We start from the raw sequence: 15,200 nt of genomic DNA, 5'->3' as shown, positions 1-15,200 counted from the left end.
TTTAGATTCAATCTAATATATTGGAAGTTAGATTTTACTGTCTGATCCGATTAAATTAATTTCAGTTATTCGATCAATCCAATATCTGTTGGAAGTTAAATTGAATTGATTCTATCATTAGATGTATTTCATGTATATCTATTGGATTGGTTTAAATTTATACAATATTTTAGACCTAGTACTTTTTGGATCAAATCTAATTGAATTAGTACTATTTATCGGATTAGACTAGATCCGTCTAATCCAAAAAAAAAAAAAAAGTACAATTTCAATTTTAATTTCTATATATACATATATATTTTTAGTATACCAACATAAAATTTAATTACTCATCTAAACTAAATGAAATACTAATTAGTTCGTTGGATATTGGATGTATTGGATTTTTGAACACCTCATCTAATATTTGATTTGATTTGATTGAATATTCAAAAATAACATCTAATTCAGTCCGATCACAATTCACTATAAAAAATCTTACTTTTAGTCACAGCAAAATTTGTGACTAAAAGTAAAAAAGCTGTGACTAATTATAAATTATTATTCCTATGTTGTGGCTAAAAGGTCCGTAGCTAAAGGTATTAGTCACAAAAATTACAATTTGTTGTGACTAAAACTAAATTAGTGACAACTTGTGTCTAAATGTTGTATTTTAGTTACAAATAATTTTTTTTGTGACTAAAAGAGTAAAAGTCACATTTAGTCACAAAAAATTTATGTTGTGACTAAAAAGTTATCACTAAAAGTAGCAATTTTTTATAGTGATTGTATATATTCAATATTTAGAAGTTAGTTCTAATTGAATTTGATCTATTTATGGCTCTAATAGGGCATTGGAAGGGAGTTTATTGTTTTATGCAATTTTATTTTATGTAAAAACGTGGTGGGTTGAGTCCACTGACTTTTAATAGATAATATGAATTAAATTTTCACACTTGAGTTTCATAATCATCACAAGTAATTCCCTTGCTCACATCCATATGCAACTCAAAACGTATAACAAATACACCCTTAGGAATATCACCAAGAGACCATTTCAAATATAAAAGAAAAATATCACTTAAGAATAGTTTGGTATAAATCAATTTTACGTCTCACAAAGTTGAATGTGAGATTCTATTTACTTTTAACTCTTACTTAATATTTTTAAAATTATAATTACCAATGAAAACTGTGTCATTTTCGAATTGGATTGTCCTCTCATTAAAATATATGTGTCTAAAGGTATTAGTTATAAAAATCACAATTTATTATAACTAAGTGTATTTTTAGTCACAATATTTATTGTGATTAAAACTAAATTATTGACAACTTATATCTAAATACTATATTTTAGAGTCACGTTTGGTCACAAAAAATTCATGTTGTGACTAAAATATTATCACTAAAGGTCACTATTTTTGTAGTGAATAAAGAATGCTAAAAATATCAGTGGTGCTTATACCATTTAAGGTGTCATATCGCTATTAGTAGAAATAAATATTGAGTTTCACATAATTTAATTTAATAACTATTTTAAAATATCGCTACTCATTTATGAGTGGCCATGGTGATTCTTGACACCAGTAGTACATAATGGAAGTATTTATGGGCGTGCATAAATCGATCCAATCCAATGACAACTGACCGATCCAATTACAATCGACTGCCAAACATTGGATATTCAATTGTGATCAGATTGGATCAGATGTTATTTTTGAATATCCAATTGGATTGGATCGGATAAGATGTTGGATGGGGTATCCAAAAATCCAATCGAACTAATTAGTATTTTCATTTAGTTTGAATGAATAATTAAATGTTATATTGTTATACATAAAATATATATGTATATACAAAAATTAATATTAAAATTTTTCTCTTTTTTTCTTAAATTGGATGGATCCAATCCAATATCTAATGGATGTTGGAATATCGATTGGATGACTGAAATTAATTGAATCGGATCGGATGGTAAAATCTAACGTCCAATATATAATTGGATCGGATCTGGATATGCTTAAAAATATTAGATGTGGTCCAATGAATACCTCTAGAAGTATTCATTGAGAATTTATATCATGGGGTTTGTCTTCTGCCTCCAAATTTAGTTGTTTTAGCACGTCGAGAATTATTTTATATATATAATAGTATATATTATAATTATATAATGGGTAAATATTATTTTAGACCTTGTGTTTTGCAAAAGTTATCAATTGGACCCTTTGTTTTTTTTTTTAAAATGATAAAATAGACCTTGTATTTTCTAAAATTGTACAAATAAGACTCTTAATTGATTTTTTTGTCAAAATAAAACTTAATAATAATCTGATCTAGAGACTTTATGACAAAACTGATTACATTTTCTGTATCTTTTCGTGTTAGAAATTATATTAAAGTTGGTTATATTAAAAAAACAAAATTGTTGAAAATTGAGCTTAGGGTCCTATTTTTACCATTTTAGAAAATATAGGGTCTATTTTGTCATTTAACAAAATAGAGAGTCCAATTGGTAACTTTTGCAAAACACAAGGTCCAAAATAGTATTTACCCTAAATATAATTTTATATTAATTTTTGTAAAATTATAAATAATTTATGATGCCCAAACACAACAAATATTATTTTGAAGCATGTCACTACAATTTTTTTTTTTATTTAAAAAAGAGTAAAATTATGGCTTCTCCTTATGGCCATATTATTTCTGATTGTAAGGCTTTGTTGGTCGATGTTAGTAGTGTTTCTTTTAATTTTGTTAAGCGGTCTGCTAATAAGGTTGCGCATGTTCTGGCACAATCTTCTCTTGTCGAGACTGACCGTACTTTTAGTAGTGTTACTTTACCTACTGTAATTGTTTCCCTGGTTTTGTAAGGCTTGAATTAATGAAGCTTTTTCATGATTATTCAAAAAAAAAAAAAAACTTGTAACTAAAAGTAAAAAAATTGTAATTAATTATAAATTATTATTCCTATATTGTGATTAAAGGATCTGTGGTTAAAAGTATTAATCAGAAAAATTACAATTTATTGTGACTGTATATATTTTAGTCGCAATACTTATTATGAATAAAACTAAATTAGTGACATCTTGTATCTAAATACTATAATTTAGTCACAAGTAATTTTTTGTTGTGATTAAAAATCAAATTAAGACAAAAAAACTTATGTTGTGATGAAAAAAGTGTCATTTAAAATAACTATTTTTTGTATAAGAAAAAAAAAGGAAAGTACATTTTTTATGGGATTTTAAAAGTTGTTTACTTAAATATGACATTTTTAAGTTTGACCAATTTATATGGTATTTTTTTGTTTTTATGTATTTTTATGGTATTTGATATGTCATATATATATAAATTAGGTTTTCAAAATTCATATTTAATGTTTTTATCTGTTTAGGCAGTTTTATTTGTTACCGATGCCGAAAAAGTCACTGGAGTTTGTTGCCAGAAAAGTCGTCGAAGTTGCTGCCGACACCGGAAAAGTCGTCGAAATTAGCATTGTCGCTGGAAAAATCACTAAGAAACGGGTTTCTTGATGAAGAAACCAGTTTTTTTATGAAGAAGTCACTAACTTAAGTGAAGAGTGAGGATATATTGGGTAACCCTCTCACAAAAATGGGTACATTTTAATAATAAAATAAAAAGTATTTTTGATTAATAGATTATAAAAAGAGGTAATTTCTTAATTTATCCATATCTAATTTTCTTATTTACCCTAAAAGTACTTAGTTACCCATATCTAATTTTCTTATATTTTCCAACTTTTATTAAATTTTCCCATAAAATAATTTCTTTTTAAAGGAAAAAAAAAACCATATTTTACATTGATAATATAAAACCCCATCAAATTTGTAATTTCCTCCAACAAATATGTTACCTACTTTTGCCTTGGTTAGCTTTCTTCTTTGTATCGGCCCAATTAACTTTTATAGTGTTTTTCTTTTGGTGAAAGTTTTCCAATTAAAAAAAGAAAAGTTGATGTTTAGTGGGGTTTGGAAGAGAAACTTACAAAAATAGTAGAATTTAAGTTAATTTTTATAAAATAATAGTAGAACACAAAATAGAATTATCAAAAACAACAGTAAAACAACTACAAGTAAGTAACTGTAGAACAACAGTGAAAACTTAACACAGTATTTAGTATACAGTATAAATAATATTTTTGAAAAAAAATTTGCCCCATAGTATAAAAAAAAAAAAATAAAATTAGTATGTGGTGTAATTATCCCTTCTGTAAGAGACCCAATTGGAAGCCTTGATTTATTGCAGCCCACTAAGGCCCAAGATTATATTCTGTCAAGAACTAAAGGGAGAAGATGAGAATGTTGCACAATTGAGTTGTAGTGGTTGAGCCAATTCAAGGGAAACTCACAATATGTTATAAGAGGTAGAAATTAAAGGAGAAGGAAATTGAGGTCATGTGTCCTGCATCATTTTTTTTATAAATACATAAATTAAATTTGTAGAATTTTTTTAATATTTTTAATTTAGTCCTCATAAAATTATTTTTTTTTTCATTTTTATATTTTCAGTTTTATACTCACAAAATTTATATATTTTTCTTAATTTTTATTCTCTGATAGTTTTTTTTTATATTTTTTCTCCAATAAAAATTCTATTTTTTTGTTTATATAGAGAAAAAAATAGTTTATCCTTCAACTACATAAACTCGCATACCGCTATCTGATCCATTCAATATAAAATTTTACACATTTTAATTTAATAAATAATATATCACTAATAAATAATTAAGTGTCATCTCATATATCATAAGGTATGACAATTGTTTTTTTTTTCACTAATAAGAGTTGATTAATGGATTGATTGCAAATTCTAAATTTATTTACAAAATTTATCAATCTAAACTAGAGGATACTGTGAAAATTTGGGTAATTGAAAAAGCTATTAGTTTTATTTTGGAGCATATGATAGAGTTCTTGCTTGCATTGCAAAATATGGTTTATTTTAAAATGATAATTTTTGAAATTGAGAGCATTCTATAAAGAAAAATCATAAGGCATTTTTGATTGGGGGTTCTAAGTGCATCTCTGATGGAGATATTTTAAAAAAATATTTGATAATATGAATATATTTTTAAAATCTTTTAAAGTTTTAATGGATGCTTACCATTAGAGTTAAAAAGAATATCAAAAAATTTAGGCTAATTAGCAATTTTTTCTCCCAAACTTTAACATGTACTAAATTATGCCCTCTGAACTTTTTTGGCCGTTAAAAATTCCTCTTGAACTATTAAGATTGTTAAATTTAAGGATTTTTGTCTAATTTTAGTAAAAAAAATTCTAACATTGATGAAAGTTCAGGGGCATGATTTAGTACATATCAAAGTTTGAAGGACATAATTTGGTAGATATCAAAGTCTAGGGAGCATGTTTTAGTACATAAACAATCACTGAAACAGTAAAATTGAATGAAATTAGACAAAAGTCCTTAAATTTAACAATCTCAATAGTTCAGGGGGAATTTTTAACGGCCGAAAAAATTCAGGGGGTATGATTTGGTATATATCAAAGTTCAGGGAGAAAAATTGCTAATTAGCCAAAAAATTATATATCTTCTCTTTCTTATCTTTTTATTATTATTTTGTCATAAAGTAAAAAAAATTAATTATTTAATAATATAATATTATTTTAATAATTTTTAAAGGTGCTTATTATTAAAATATTTTAGAACAAAAAGTGTTAAAAATAATATGAAAGAGAAATAAAATAAAATAGTATATTTTTAAGTGATGTAGTTTTTGACACTCTTAAAAAATACTACCATTAGAGATACTCTAAGTACATATCTTACCCGCGGAGTCGAAACTGATGCTGAGCAAAAGTCTTACTATTTACTACATGAGGAAATAGTTGTGAATTGATGGTTAGAGTTCCCGAACCATTTTCAAATGGTTGTTGGTTTAGTCCTCCTCATTGTATTTGTTAGAGACTCCTACATTGCTAATGTATGAAAAGATAATAAAATATATAAGAAATGTGCTACTTCTCTTTCTATTGTCAATCAATTTTAAAATGAAACCCCATTCACCTTATCCTAAATTCTAACAGTATTGTTAATGATAATTTGAATGTTGTTGCATTGCATATACCATTGATGCAAAAGTTGATTTGAAGAAATTTAGACAGTTACGCATTCAAATCTATTGTCACCTAAGCAAAAGAAGAAATAATTTTGCTTAAGCATGTATAAATAATACCATTGTTAATATTAGGACATTAATAAAACATGATAGTAGAAGCATTATTATTACATAACACCATGTATATAACAATAATATCCACATATGAATTTCTCAACAGATTTGCTGGAAGATCCAAAGGAAGGGTATTATTACCAAATCTAAGCCTAAACATTCCTTCCAAACTAATAATATATCAGAAAATAGATCTTTTGAAAGCATAATTATGCTAAGATAATATTTCAAAAAGGTAAAAATCCTATTGTCATTTATTTAATTTTATTTTTTTGCTGGGACAAAATCCTATTTGTCAATTTTCCAGCACACTAAGTTAGCTTTTTTATTTTTGGATGGGGGATCTATTTCCGATAGTTTGATTAGTTTGGGATATTTTCCTTATAATGTGAAAAAACTTTTAAGGCACAAGATTAAAGAAATCCTAATGATCGGATAGTAGGTTTTTTATTTTTGCTTTGATATATGTTAGAACCAAATAGCAATGAGAAAATTAGTTTATGAGACTTTATTTTAGCTTATTATCTTCAAGTCGCATGTGATTTTTTTTTTTAGTGTCTTTGAATCACTAGTGGCTCTTTTGAATCTACTTTTCAGATTGATTTTTTTCGTTTTTTTTTTTTTTTTCTCTGATAACATGTTAGAATGTGAAAGTGTAGGGTTAAGGATATAAAAATTAGAAGTGTTCATAAAATAGTTGATCCAATCCAATCCGCACAATCCAATCCGCAAAGTGAGGATTGGATTGGATTAGAAAATTCAAAATTCGCGCTTGTGCAGATTAAATGTTGATTGATATGCAAAAGTAACCAATCCAATCCAATTCACACATATTTATAAAAAAATAATTAAAAAATTATATATACAAATAACATTTTAATATAAGAAAAATAATAATTTAAAAATCTAATACATATAATACAATTATATTTCAAATCTTAATAGATCAAGTGTATATTCTATTTATATATATATAAATATTTACATGCAATTTAAAATAAAATTAAATATTTCTTTATACATACATTTTTTTCTTTAAATTTGTTATTTGTTATTTTATTTATTTTAATTTGTTGTTGAAGACATAAAAGAACTATAATTTATTTTATTTTATTACTAGTTATGTGAAAAAAAAATTATTTTTTCATGAATATTAAATAATTTAATATTAAAAAGTAACTAATCCAAAATAACCAATCCAATCCGTACTTTTGCAGATTGGATTGGATTTTGAGCTATTGTACGAATCAGATTGAGTCCAAAAAATGAAATTCGCATTTAGTGCTGATCTGATGCACTAGGGGTGTTCACAAAGTATCCGATCCAATCCAATCCGCACGATCCAATCCAATCCAATCCGCAAAATGCAGATATCCGCACTTGTGCGGATTGGATTGGATTGAAAAATTTAAAATCTGCACTTGTGCAGATTGGATTTTGTTTGACCTCAAAAAGTAACTGATCCAATCCAATCCGCACTTAATTATATATATATATATTTTAAAAAATATAATATATAATATATATTAACTAAAAAAAGATACAAACTTCTAATTTCTTAATCTTTTGTAGTAATGTATTGAGTTGGTGCATTTTATTTATTTTGTAATAAAAAATACAAGAAAAATAATTCTTATTCACATAGACACATACACATAAAGTTTAAATATATATATACTAGTTTATTTATTTTAGTAATAGATACATATATATTTTAGTATAATTTAAAGATAAGTATATATATTCTATATAAAGTGTGCCTATATAACTGAAATTTTGGTTTTTGAGAAATTTATGGGTGACTTTTAATTTTTATTTAATAAAATAATAAAATATTATTTATATATAATAAAATAATAATAAAACAAATCCTATTAATATTTAAACTGATATTAAATATTCTAGAATCACACCCCCATTTAAAAAGAAAAAGTCACCTTAATCACCCCTGCCGTCACCTAAATTAGGCTCGCACTGATATTAAATATTTTTGCTTTCTGGTTTCAGGTCGGGCAAGTTCATGACATTGGTTGCGACAAATGTTGCTACTAGGGGATTGGATATTAACGATGTTCAATTAATTATTCAGGTTTGAATGCTCTACTGTCTTTGTATAGTCATGAAAGCTTGTACATGTTTCAGTTTCTTACTTTTGATTTTCATTCATCAGTGCGAGCCTCCACGTCATTTAAACTTTGCATCAATTTTATTTATTTATTTCATTGGTTGTAGTCTTATTACATGTAGAATTATGCTATTCTCAGGAAATTCTGGTGCAGCTGTAATGCTTTATGATCCTAGGAGGTCTAATTTTTCTAAAATTGAGAGAGAATCTGGTGTTAAGTTTGAACATATATCAGCTCCTCAGCCAGCAGATGTTGCCAAAGCTGCAGGTGTTGAAGCTCCAGAAATAATAAATCAAATCTCGGATAGGTAAGCCTAGACTATGTGAATAAAGCATGGACCTTCCTATTATTGGTCCAGATACTAATTATTTTATGTATGCAGGCAGTGTAATCCCTGCTTTTAAGGCTGCTACTGAGGATCTATTAAACACATCTGGTCTATCTGCTGTGGAAATTCTGTCAAAAGCACTTGCGAAAGCTGCTGTGATTTAATCTGCATGATCTTCATATGTTTTTTGAAATAAAATTTATGCACTTTCCTTGTTTATTGTTACAAGTATAATACTTGAACATGTAAATCCTTGCTGTGACCAGGTCAATTGTGTCTGTCACAAGATTTTCCTCTATAAACTTGAAATCCTTCTGTCTTGATAAGGTCTCTTGTAATTGCAGGGTTATTCTGAGATAAAAAGTAGATCACTTCTGACTTCTATGGAGAACTGTGTAACAGTACTTTTGGAGGCTGGGAAGCCCATCTACACACCATCGTGAGTGTTTTATATTCACACTTAAATTCAGTTTAGATAATTTTATATAATATACATAGGTTTGGCAACAAAATTTTCTTTTAAGAGTTCTGAATATTTTTATTCCAAATGATGTGGATTGTGAATATCATGTTTGGTGATTATATGAAACTTGATAAGGGGCATGGGTACGTCTACTTTAGTAACATGATAGTGAAACCCATAATTTTCTGCTATTTTAGCCTGTTATTTTCCGTCATTCTGGCTATCTGGTTGCTTTTATTTTATCACCATAATTTTCTGTTAATGGCATCAGTTACTTGACTTGCCTTCCTATAGTTTGGCTTTGTTTGGTTGCTCCCTTGTTAATCCATTTGTTGCTAATGAGTACAGTAAATGGACAAAATATATAATAAAAACCAATCTTGCCAATGAAATTAAGTTACCCCATATTTATGAGGAATCAACTCATGGTTCATTCATATTAAGACCACAAACGATTTAGCAAGCCAAAATTAGCCCGCATCGACTTCACAATTTGTCATTATGCTGGAGAAGTAAGTGTGAAATTTAATAGAATTATTGTAAAATATTTATGAGGAATCACTGTTTGCAGGAACACCGCCGCTTTGTCGACACTACCATATTCAATTTATCAAAGAAAAAATGGATAATCCAGATATATGCAGACCCGGCTAAAATGAAAAGTGCAAAGTACAAAAATTACACTATTGTCTCTATCAAAGAAAATGAAGATTGAAATCCACCAATGACTATCATTAGTTTTCTTATCTACAATTTTTAGACTAATGCTATCTTTAATTATCAACAATTTAGAGATTGATTTTTAATTTTCTTTTTATCTTATCCCCATTTAAGTAATGCTTCTTTAAGTATTGGAATATCAATTTTTAATTTATTTTGGATTAACTTAAGAACATATTTAAATCATTAAGCTTTCTTAAACACTAATATATTGCATTCAGTATTCAATAATAATCTCACTTTCAAATAACATTAAAAAAACCTAGCATAAAATTTAGTATACGTGTCTCGCACGTAGTTTTTTGCTAGTATATATTGATATATATGTATATTGGTTTAATTTGTATATAAATAGAGATGCAAATAGATTATTATTGGAGATTAAGAAACAATAGTTTTTTTTTCTATGAAATATTAAATAATTTATTATGAAAAAAATAACCGATCCAAAATGGATTGGATTGGATTGGATTTAAACTCTTATGCGGATCAGATTGGATCCAAAATATGAAATCCGCACTTAGTGCGGATTGAATGTTGTTTGACCAAAAAAATACGGATTGGATCGGATGAACACCCCTAAGATGCACTATGAGCAAAACAAATTGAATTGGATTAACACCCCTAATAAAACTAAGTAAATATATAGTAAGGTGTTTGATATTAATCTCAAAATCAATTGACAATAAAAAGAATAACCAATAAATTTTATATATGCTATTATTATTCAACACATTATTAATGAACTTCCATACTCAAATGAGAGAGATTGTCAATAAGTAAAAATAACAAAGTTTAGTTACATATTTTTCTGAGGAAAAAAAAAAGGTTTAACTGAATTTGTAGAATCATTAATAATTCCTTAAGAAACTGGTGATATTAAAATTTTGATTAATTTTATTCATAGTTTAGATTGTTCACAATCACTACCACCACTCAGTGAAAGCTTGCCCAAGATTGGGTCGAAACAAAGTTAGTTTTGGCTGATATCGAATTTCTTTGTAAAGGTATTAATGATATGTAAACTTTCATCACTGTAAAGAGGTCACCCAAAGTATTTTGCTCAATCTTTAACCTGATAATTCAAGGCTAGGCTATTAGCTTCTTGAATTAAATTCAATTTCAACTCAAAAAAGAAAAGAAATAATGATGATGTGGTGTACTTTAAATAGGTCAATTGACATGCATGTCCCTAGTTGTACCTAAAGTCAATTTGATATATATGATCAAATCATTTAAGCTAATCATGCAACCTACAAACTGGGCTTGATCACAATGCCAACACATACTTGTTGGCACGTTGTCAAAAACCAGGAAAGAAAAACAATGGCATCCTCAATGACTAAACTAAAAAGAAAGTTGAGATAAGCACATAATGCAGAGTTTGAGATTTGATAAAAGTATTCAATGAATATAACATGGTACATGCACTACTTACCTCCATAATTATAAATACTATACCCGTTCAAAGGTGTCTAACAACAAAAATACACAAAAGACATAATATAGAATCGAAAGGGGTTTCAGCTTCAAAAGCTTTTTATTCGGTCAAGAAACTCAGATCTTTACTTCTAATAGCAAAACAACACCATGTGACTGGAAGGGCAGTTACTACCACAAATATATAATTTTAAGGGATCCTGCAACGTTTATCCAGCTATTATCATCTTCACTAACCGATAATGGCAAGAAAAAAAAATTAAATGCTTCTGCCCAACCTTGAAGTAACATAATAAGCGATAAAAGAATATTTGGCTGCAATGGCCGCTTCTCATTCTGCTCTGGACTGGCCAGCACGAGAAGACAAGATAATGCCGACGATAAGACCGTACAGGGCAAGAGCCTCGGCAAAGATGAGGATAAGAATCATACCAACGAAAAGTTTTGGCTGCTGTGCATTAGCTCTGCAATACAAGATCATTTAGTAAGCATACCATACAAATAATAATGAGTCTAGTATTCACTATAATATCAAATCAACATTTATAGCAAAAGAAATTCCCGAACTGTCTACACAGTTAAAGTATAATATCAATCGCGAACCACTTTCCCGACAAGCGACAAGATTGTGAAAGCAGTAGTTTCCAACTGTTTTTATGTTAGGTCTAACTTGAGCCCAAAATCTACATCATTCTTTATCATGAGTTAACATCTTTGCTAGAAGTTGTATTATTCTTAAACACAAGTAAAGAATAAACACATTGTCAAAGGCTCAAAAATATTTGGAATTGACTTATTATGTGCTTTTATATAAGTGAATCTAGAAAAAATTTAGAATATACATCAGCAACTTATGGATATACTACTTTAAGATGCTACAACTATTCACTAGAAAACCCTATTTTTGTTATTTCTTGTAATTTGGATTCATCCAACATGCAGAAATTTTTCAGTGTGTTACAATAATCAAATAAGTGAATGAAAAATGAAAATTAATAAGCACTTTTACTTCCGAAAAAAGATGATAAAATTAAATCTCAAACCAGTAAAACTATGCTTTAACAGCACATGATAAGCACACAAGTAGTTATTCAACTTTCATATAGATGATCGTACCTAACACCAGCATCACCAACAATACCAATGGCCATTCCAGCTGAAAGACCAGCAAGACCACAAGCAAGACCAGAGGAAAGATGAGCATAACCATCAAAAAGGTAGTATGATTTTGCCTTTGGGTTAATCCCTGTACTGATGATAACAGCAATAATAAGACCATAAATACCCAAAACTCCAGCCATAACAACTGGAACAATGGACTTCATGACCAACTCGGGTCTCATCACTCCCATAGATGCCACACCAACACCACTCTTTGCTGTGCCATAGGCAGCTCCCATACCTAAGAAGCCAGGAGAATCCAAGATCAATACACAAAGCAGTATGTAAGCTCCACACAAATTTCATGAAGATCTAAATAAGTGAAAACACAAAAAGTATACACTCAAGTAAAAACTATAAGCTCAGAAAAAAGTACAATTGATTGCCGATCTCAACTAAATTCATTAGATCTAAGTGAGATTCAAATGATCAACAGCAAAACTTAAATCTAAACAAGATCCAGGAAAAAAAAAATCACAAAACCCCAATCGTCCACTAAAAGTAAAACGAGAAAAGCAAACACACAACTTTAAATTGCGTTTGACCAAAGCAAATAGTAACACAAAACACAAACTGTTTTCTTTGTTCCAAACCTAATCAGATCAAGACCCAGATCATTCAAACCTCCAATTTTTACGATCAACTATTCTCATCATATCACAATCAATTAATTGAGTCAGAGCAAGAATAACAATAACAATTAAAATTTAAGCTATCTTTAACGAAAAATAAAAATAAAAAATAAAAGCCCCAATTTCGTGGAACACAAACAGATCCCAAATCCCAAAATCTTTAGAGTACGAAAATATAAATTGGAGAGTAAAGGTTAGGGATTTAATTACAGGAGAAAACTAGAGCCGCGGCAGCGCCGAGGAATCCGAAGAACGGTGCCGTTTCATCGCCGCTGAAGGTTGAAGACATTGTGTTAATCGGATCTGAGAGGACTTCGTCTGGATCTTCAGAGAGAGTTTGTGGAGCTTCGAGTTTCGATCTCTCTCTCTCTCTAAACTCTGTGGTTGTCCTTACTTACGAATTGAATTAGGCTTCAAATAGTTTCAACCCAACTGCTTTATAATTCATTTTAATGAAGATACTTATAGCCTTATTGGGCTCACTCTCGGCCCACTCGATATCACTTTCGATCTCCTAGTGTGGGCTTTAGTCATCGATGTCATGATGATTCTTTAATGGGCCTGTAAAAGGGCTTATGATCTAGCTTCTTGGAAATTGGAACAAGGTACAAATATACTCAGCTTAGTAATGGAAGGAATGTTTGTATTTTCTCTGAGGAAATTAGATTGTAAATTAGATTGTATGTTTACTTTATTTTTATTTGTTTTAATTTTTATATTTTTTTTTTTTTAGATATATCCACTTTTATGGATGATATCTCTATTAGATCCCTTAGGTTTATGCAAATTATATGTCAGACTTAAGTAGAGAGTGAGACTATATTAGGCAATCCACTCAAAAAAGTAAGTATATTTTAATAAAAAAACAATATGAAAATATTTTTAATTAATGGATATAAAAAAGAGATATTTTTTCAACTTATTCCCTTTTAATATTTATCTAAGCATAAAATTATTAACAAAAAAAACTTCTTTTATATTTACAGTATTATGTTTTTATATATATATATATATTTATATATATATATATATATATATATATCTTGAATAAATTCTAAATAAACCACAAATTTGGGCTTAAGCATGAGACAACTTAGACAATTACTTAAGAACTTGTAGAATTATTTTTTGACATTGGAGGAGGGGAATTTGAATTTACGACATCCTCCTTATGAGGAGAAATGTAGAACCACTCAAATATACCTATGATCATAAATCTCTCAGATTTTTTTTTTTTTTTTTTTTGAAAAAGGAATCATTCATTAAACAATATTACACAAGATTAGGATAATCAAGATGCCTCGTAACTTGATGAACACAAAGGGGTATAACTCCAATCCACATAGTACTAGCTTTAGTAGTTAAAACATAATTAGCTAAATTGTGAGCCACAACATTGGCTTCACAGTTCACAATATACAAAGTTCAACCCACCTACTCTACCATTACCTATCAATTGTCTAATATGTTGGAGTAATCCATCTTCCTCAGGACAGGCAGCTTCTTTTTGTTGAATTAATTTGATGGCTTCTTTACAATTTGATTCCACATTGAAGCTTGGTAATGTTCTTTGACTTTCAATCTCTAAACTTGCTCAGGCATACAATTCAACAGTAATTAGCTTAAAAACTTGTTGCAGCAAAGTAGCAGTTACATAACTCAAACTTCTATTGCCATCCCGAACTACTACTCTAAAGTCAGACCGCCCCCACCACTAATTATACCTACATCAACAAGAAAGTCGTATAAAGTCTTGTGGTATAATGGTGTTAACAAGGAATACTTTACGTCCACAAGCTCCTGACCCAAAAGGTCGAGTAGAAGAAGAGGCAACTTTTAGGGTGGATGTTGAAGGAGAAGGAGACACCAATGATCCTGAAAATTCAGACCAAGAGGAATACAAAGAATATGATGAAGACGACTATACAAACTAGTTGAGTCAAGGCAAAAAAGTTGTTGACCATGAGGCTGAGTTGGCAGAACAAAAAGAACAAAATAAGAGAATGCAAAAAATATTAATTGCCATAAAAAAGGCAATGGGAAGTGCAGGCATTCATGTAGATCCAACTGTAGTCCCGTCTGTGCAAAATGCTTATATTTCCAATTGACAGACCCGAGTGATCACCTTTTTAGGTTTAAT

At 28.8% G+C, this 15,200-nt stretch overlaps 2 protein-coding genes across 4 annotated transcripts; one reads left to right on the top strand and one right to left on the bottom strand.

The window, feature by feature from the left end:
- The first annotated feature begins 2,654 nt into the window (after positions 1 to 2,654).
- Positions 2,655 to 9,088, top strand: LOC133039373 (DEAD-box ATP-dependent RNA helicase 7-like). The gene is made up of 6 exons (XM_061118255.1): positions 2,655 to 2,845; positions 8,198 to 8,279; positions 8,361 to 8,373; positions 8,455 to 8,623; positions 8,703 to 8,799; positions 8,989 to 9,088. The coding sequence occupies exons 1-6, from the start codon at positions 2,655 to 2,657 to the stop codon at positions 9,085 to 9,087; spliced, it is 651 nt and encodes a 216-aa protein (XP_060974238.1). The 3' UTR covers position 9,088.
- Positions 9,089 to 10,569: 1,481 nt separating this feature from the next.
- Positions 10,570 to 13,530, bottom strand: LOC115725026 (V-type proton ATPase 16 kDa proteolipid subunit). 3 transcript variants are annotated; one of them, XR_009688547.1, is made up of 4 exons: positions 13,271 to 13,492; positions 12,384 to 12,669; positions 11,546 to 11,731; positions 10,570 to 10,902 (listed from the first exon to the last, which is right to left on the bottom strand). XR_009688547.1 is itself a non-coding variant. In XM_030654426.2 (3 exons), the coding sequence occupies exons 1-3, from the start codon at positions 13,347 to 13,349 to the stop codon at positions 11,599 to 11,601; spliced, it is 498 nt and encodes a 165-aa protein (XP_030510286.1). In that variant the 5' UTR covers positions 13,350 to 13,530; the 3' UTR covers positions 11,193 to 11,598. The 3 variants fall into 3 exon arrangements, 1 of the variants encoding a protein (XP_030510286.1); XR_004013331.2 differs by lacking the exon at positions 10,570 to 10,902 and adding an exon at positions 11,193 to 11,467; XM_030654426.2 differs by lacking the exon at positions 10,570 to 10,902 and having other exon boundaries at positions 11,193 to 11,731; positions 13,271 to 13,530.
- Between the last annotated feature and the right edge of the window lie 1,670 nt (positions 13,531 to 15,200).

This window comes from Cannabis sativa, chromosome 6 (assembly GCF_029168945.1).
Source record: "Cannabis sativa cultivar Pink pepper isolate KNU-18-1 chromosome 6, ASM2916894v1, whole genome shotgun sequence".
In the NCBI taxonomy this organism is placed as follows: Eukaryota; Viridiplantae; Streptophyta; class Magnoliopsida; order Rosales; family Cannabaceae; genus Cannabis; species Cannabis sativa.
This window is presented reverse-complemented; position numbering and strand designations above follow the sequence as displayed.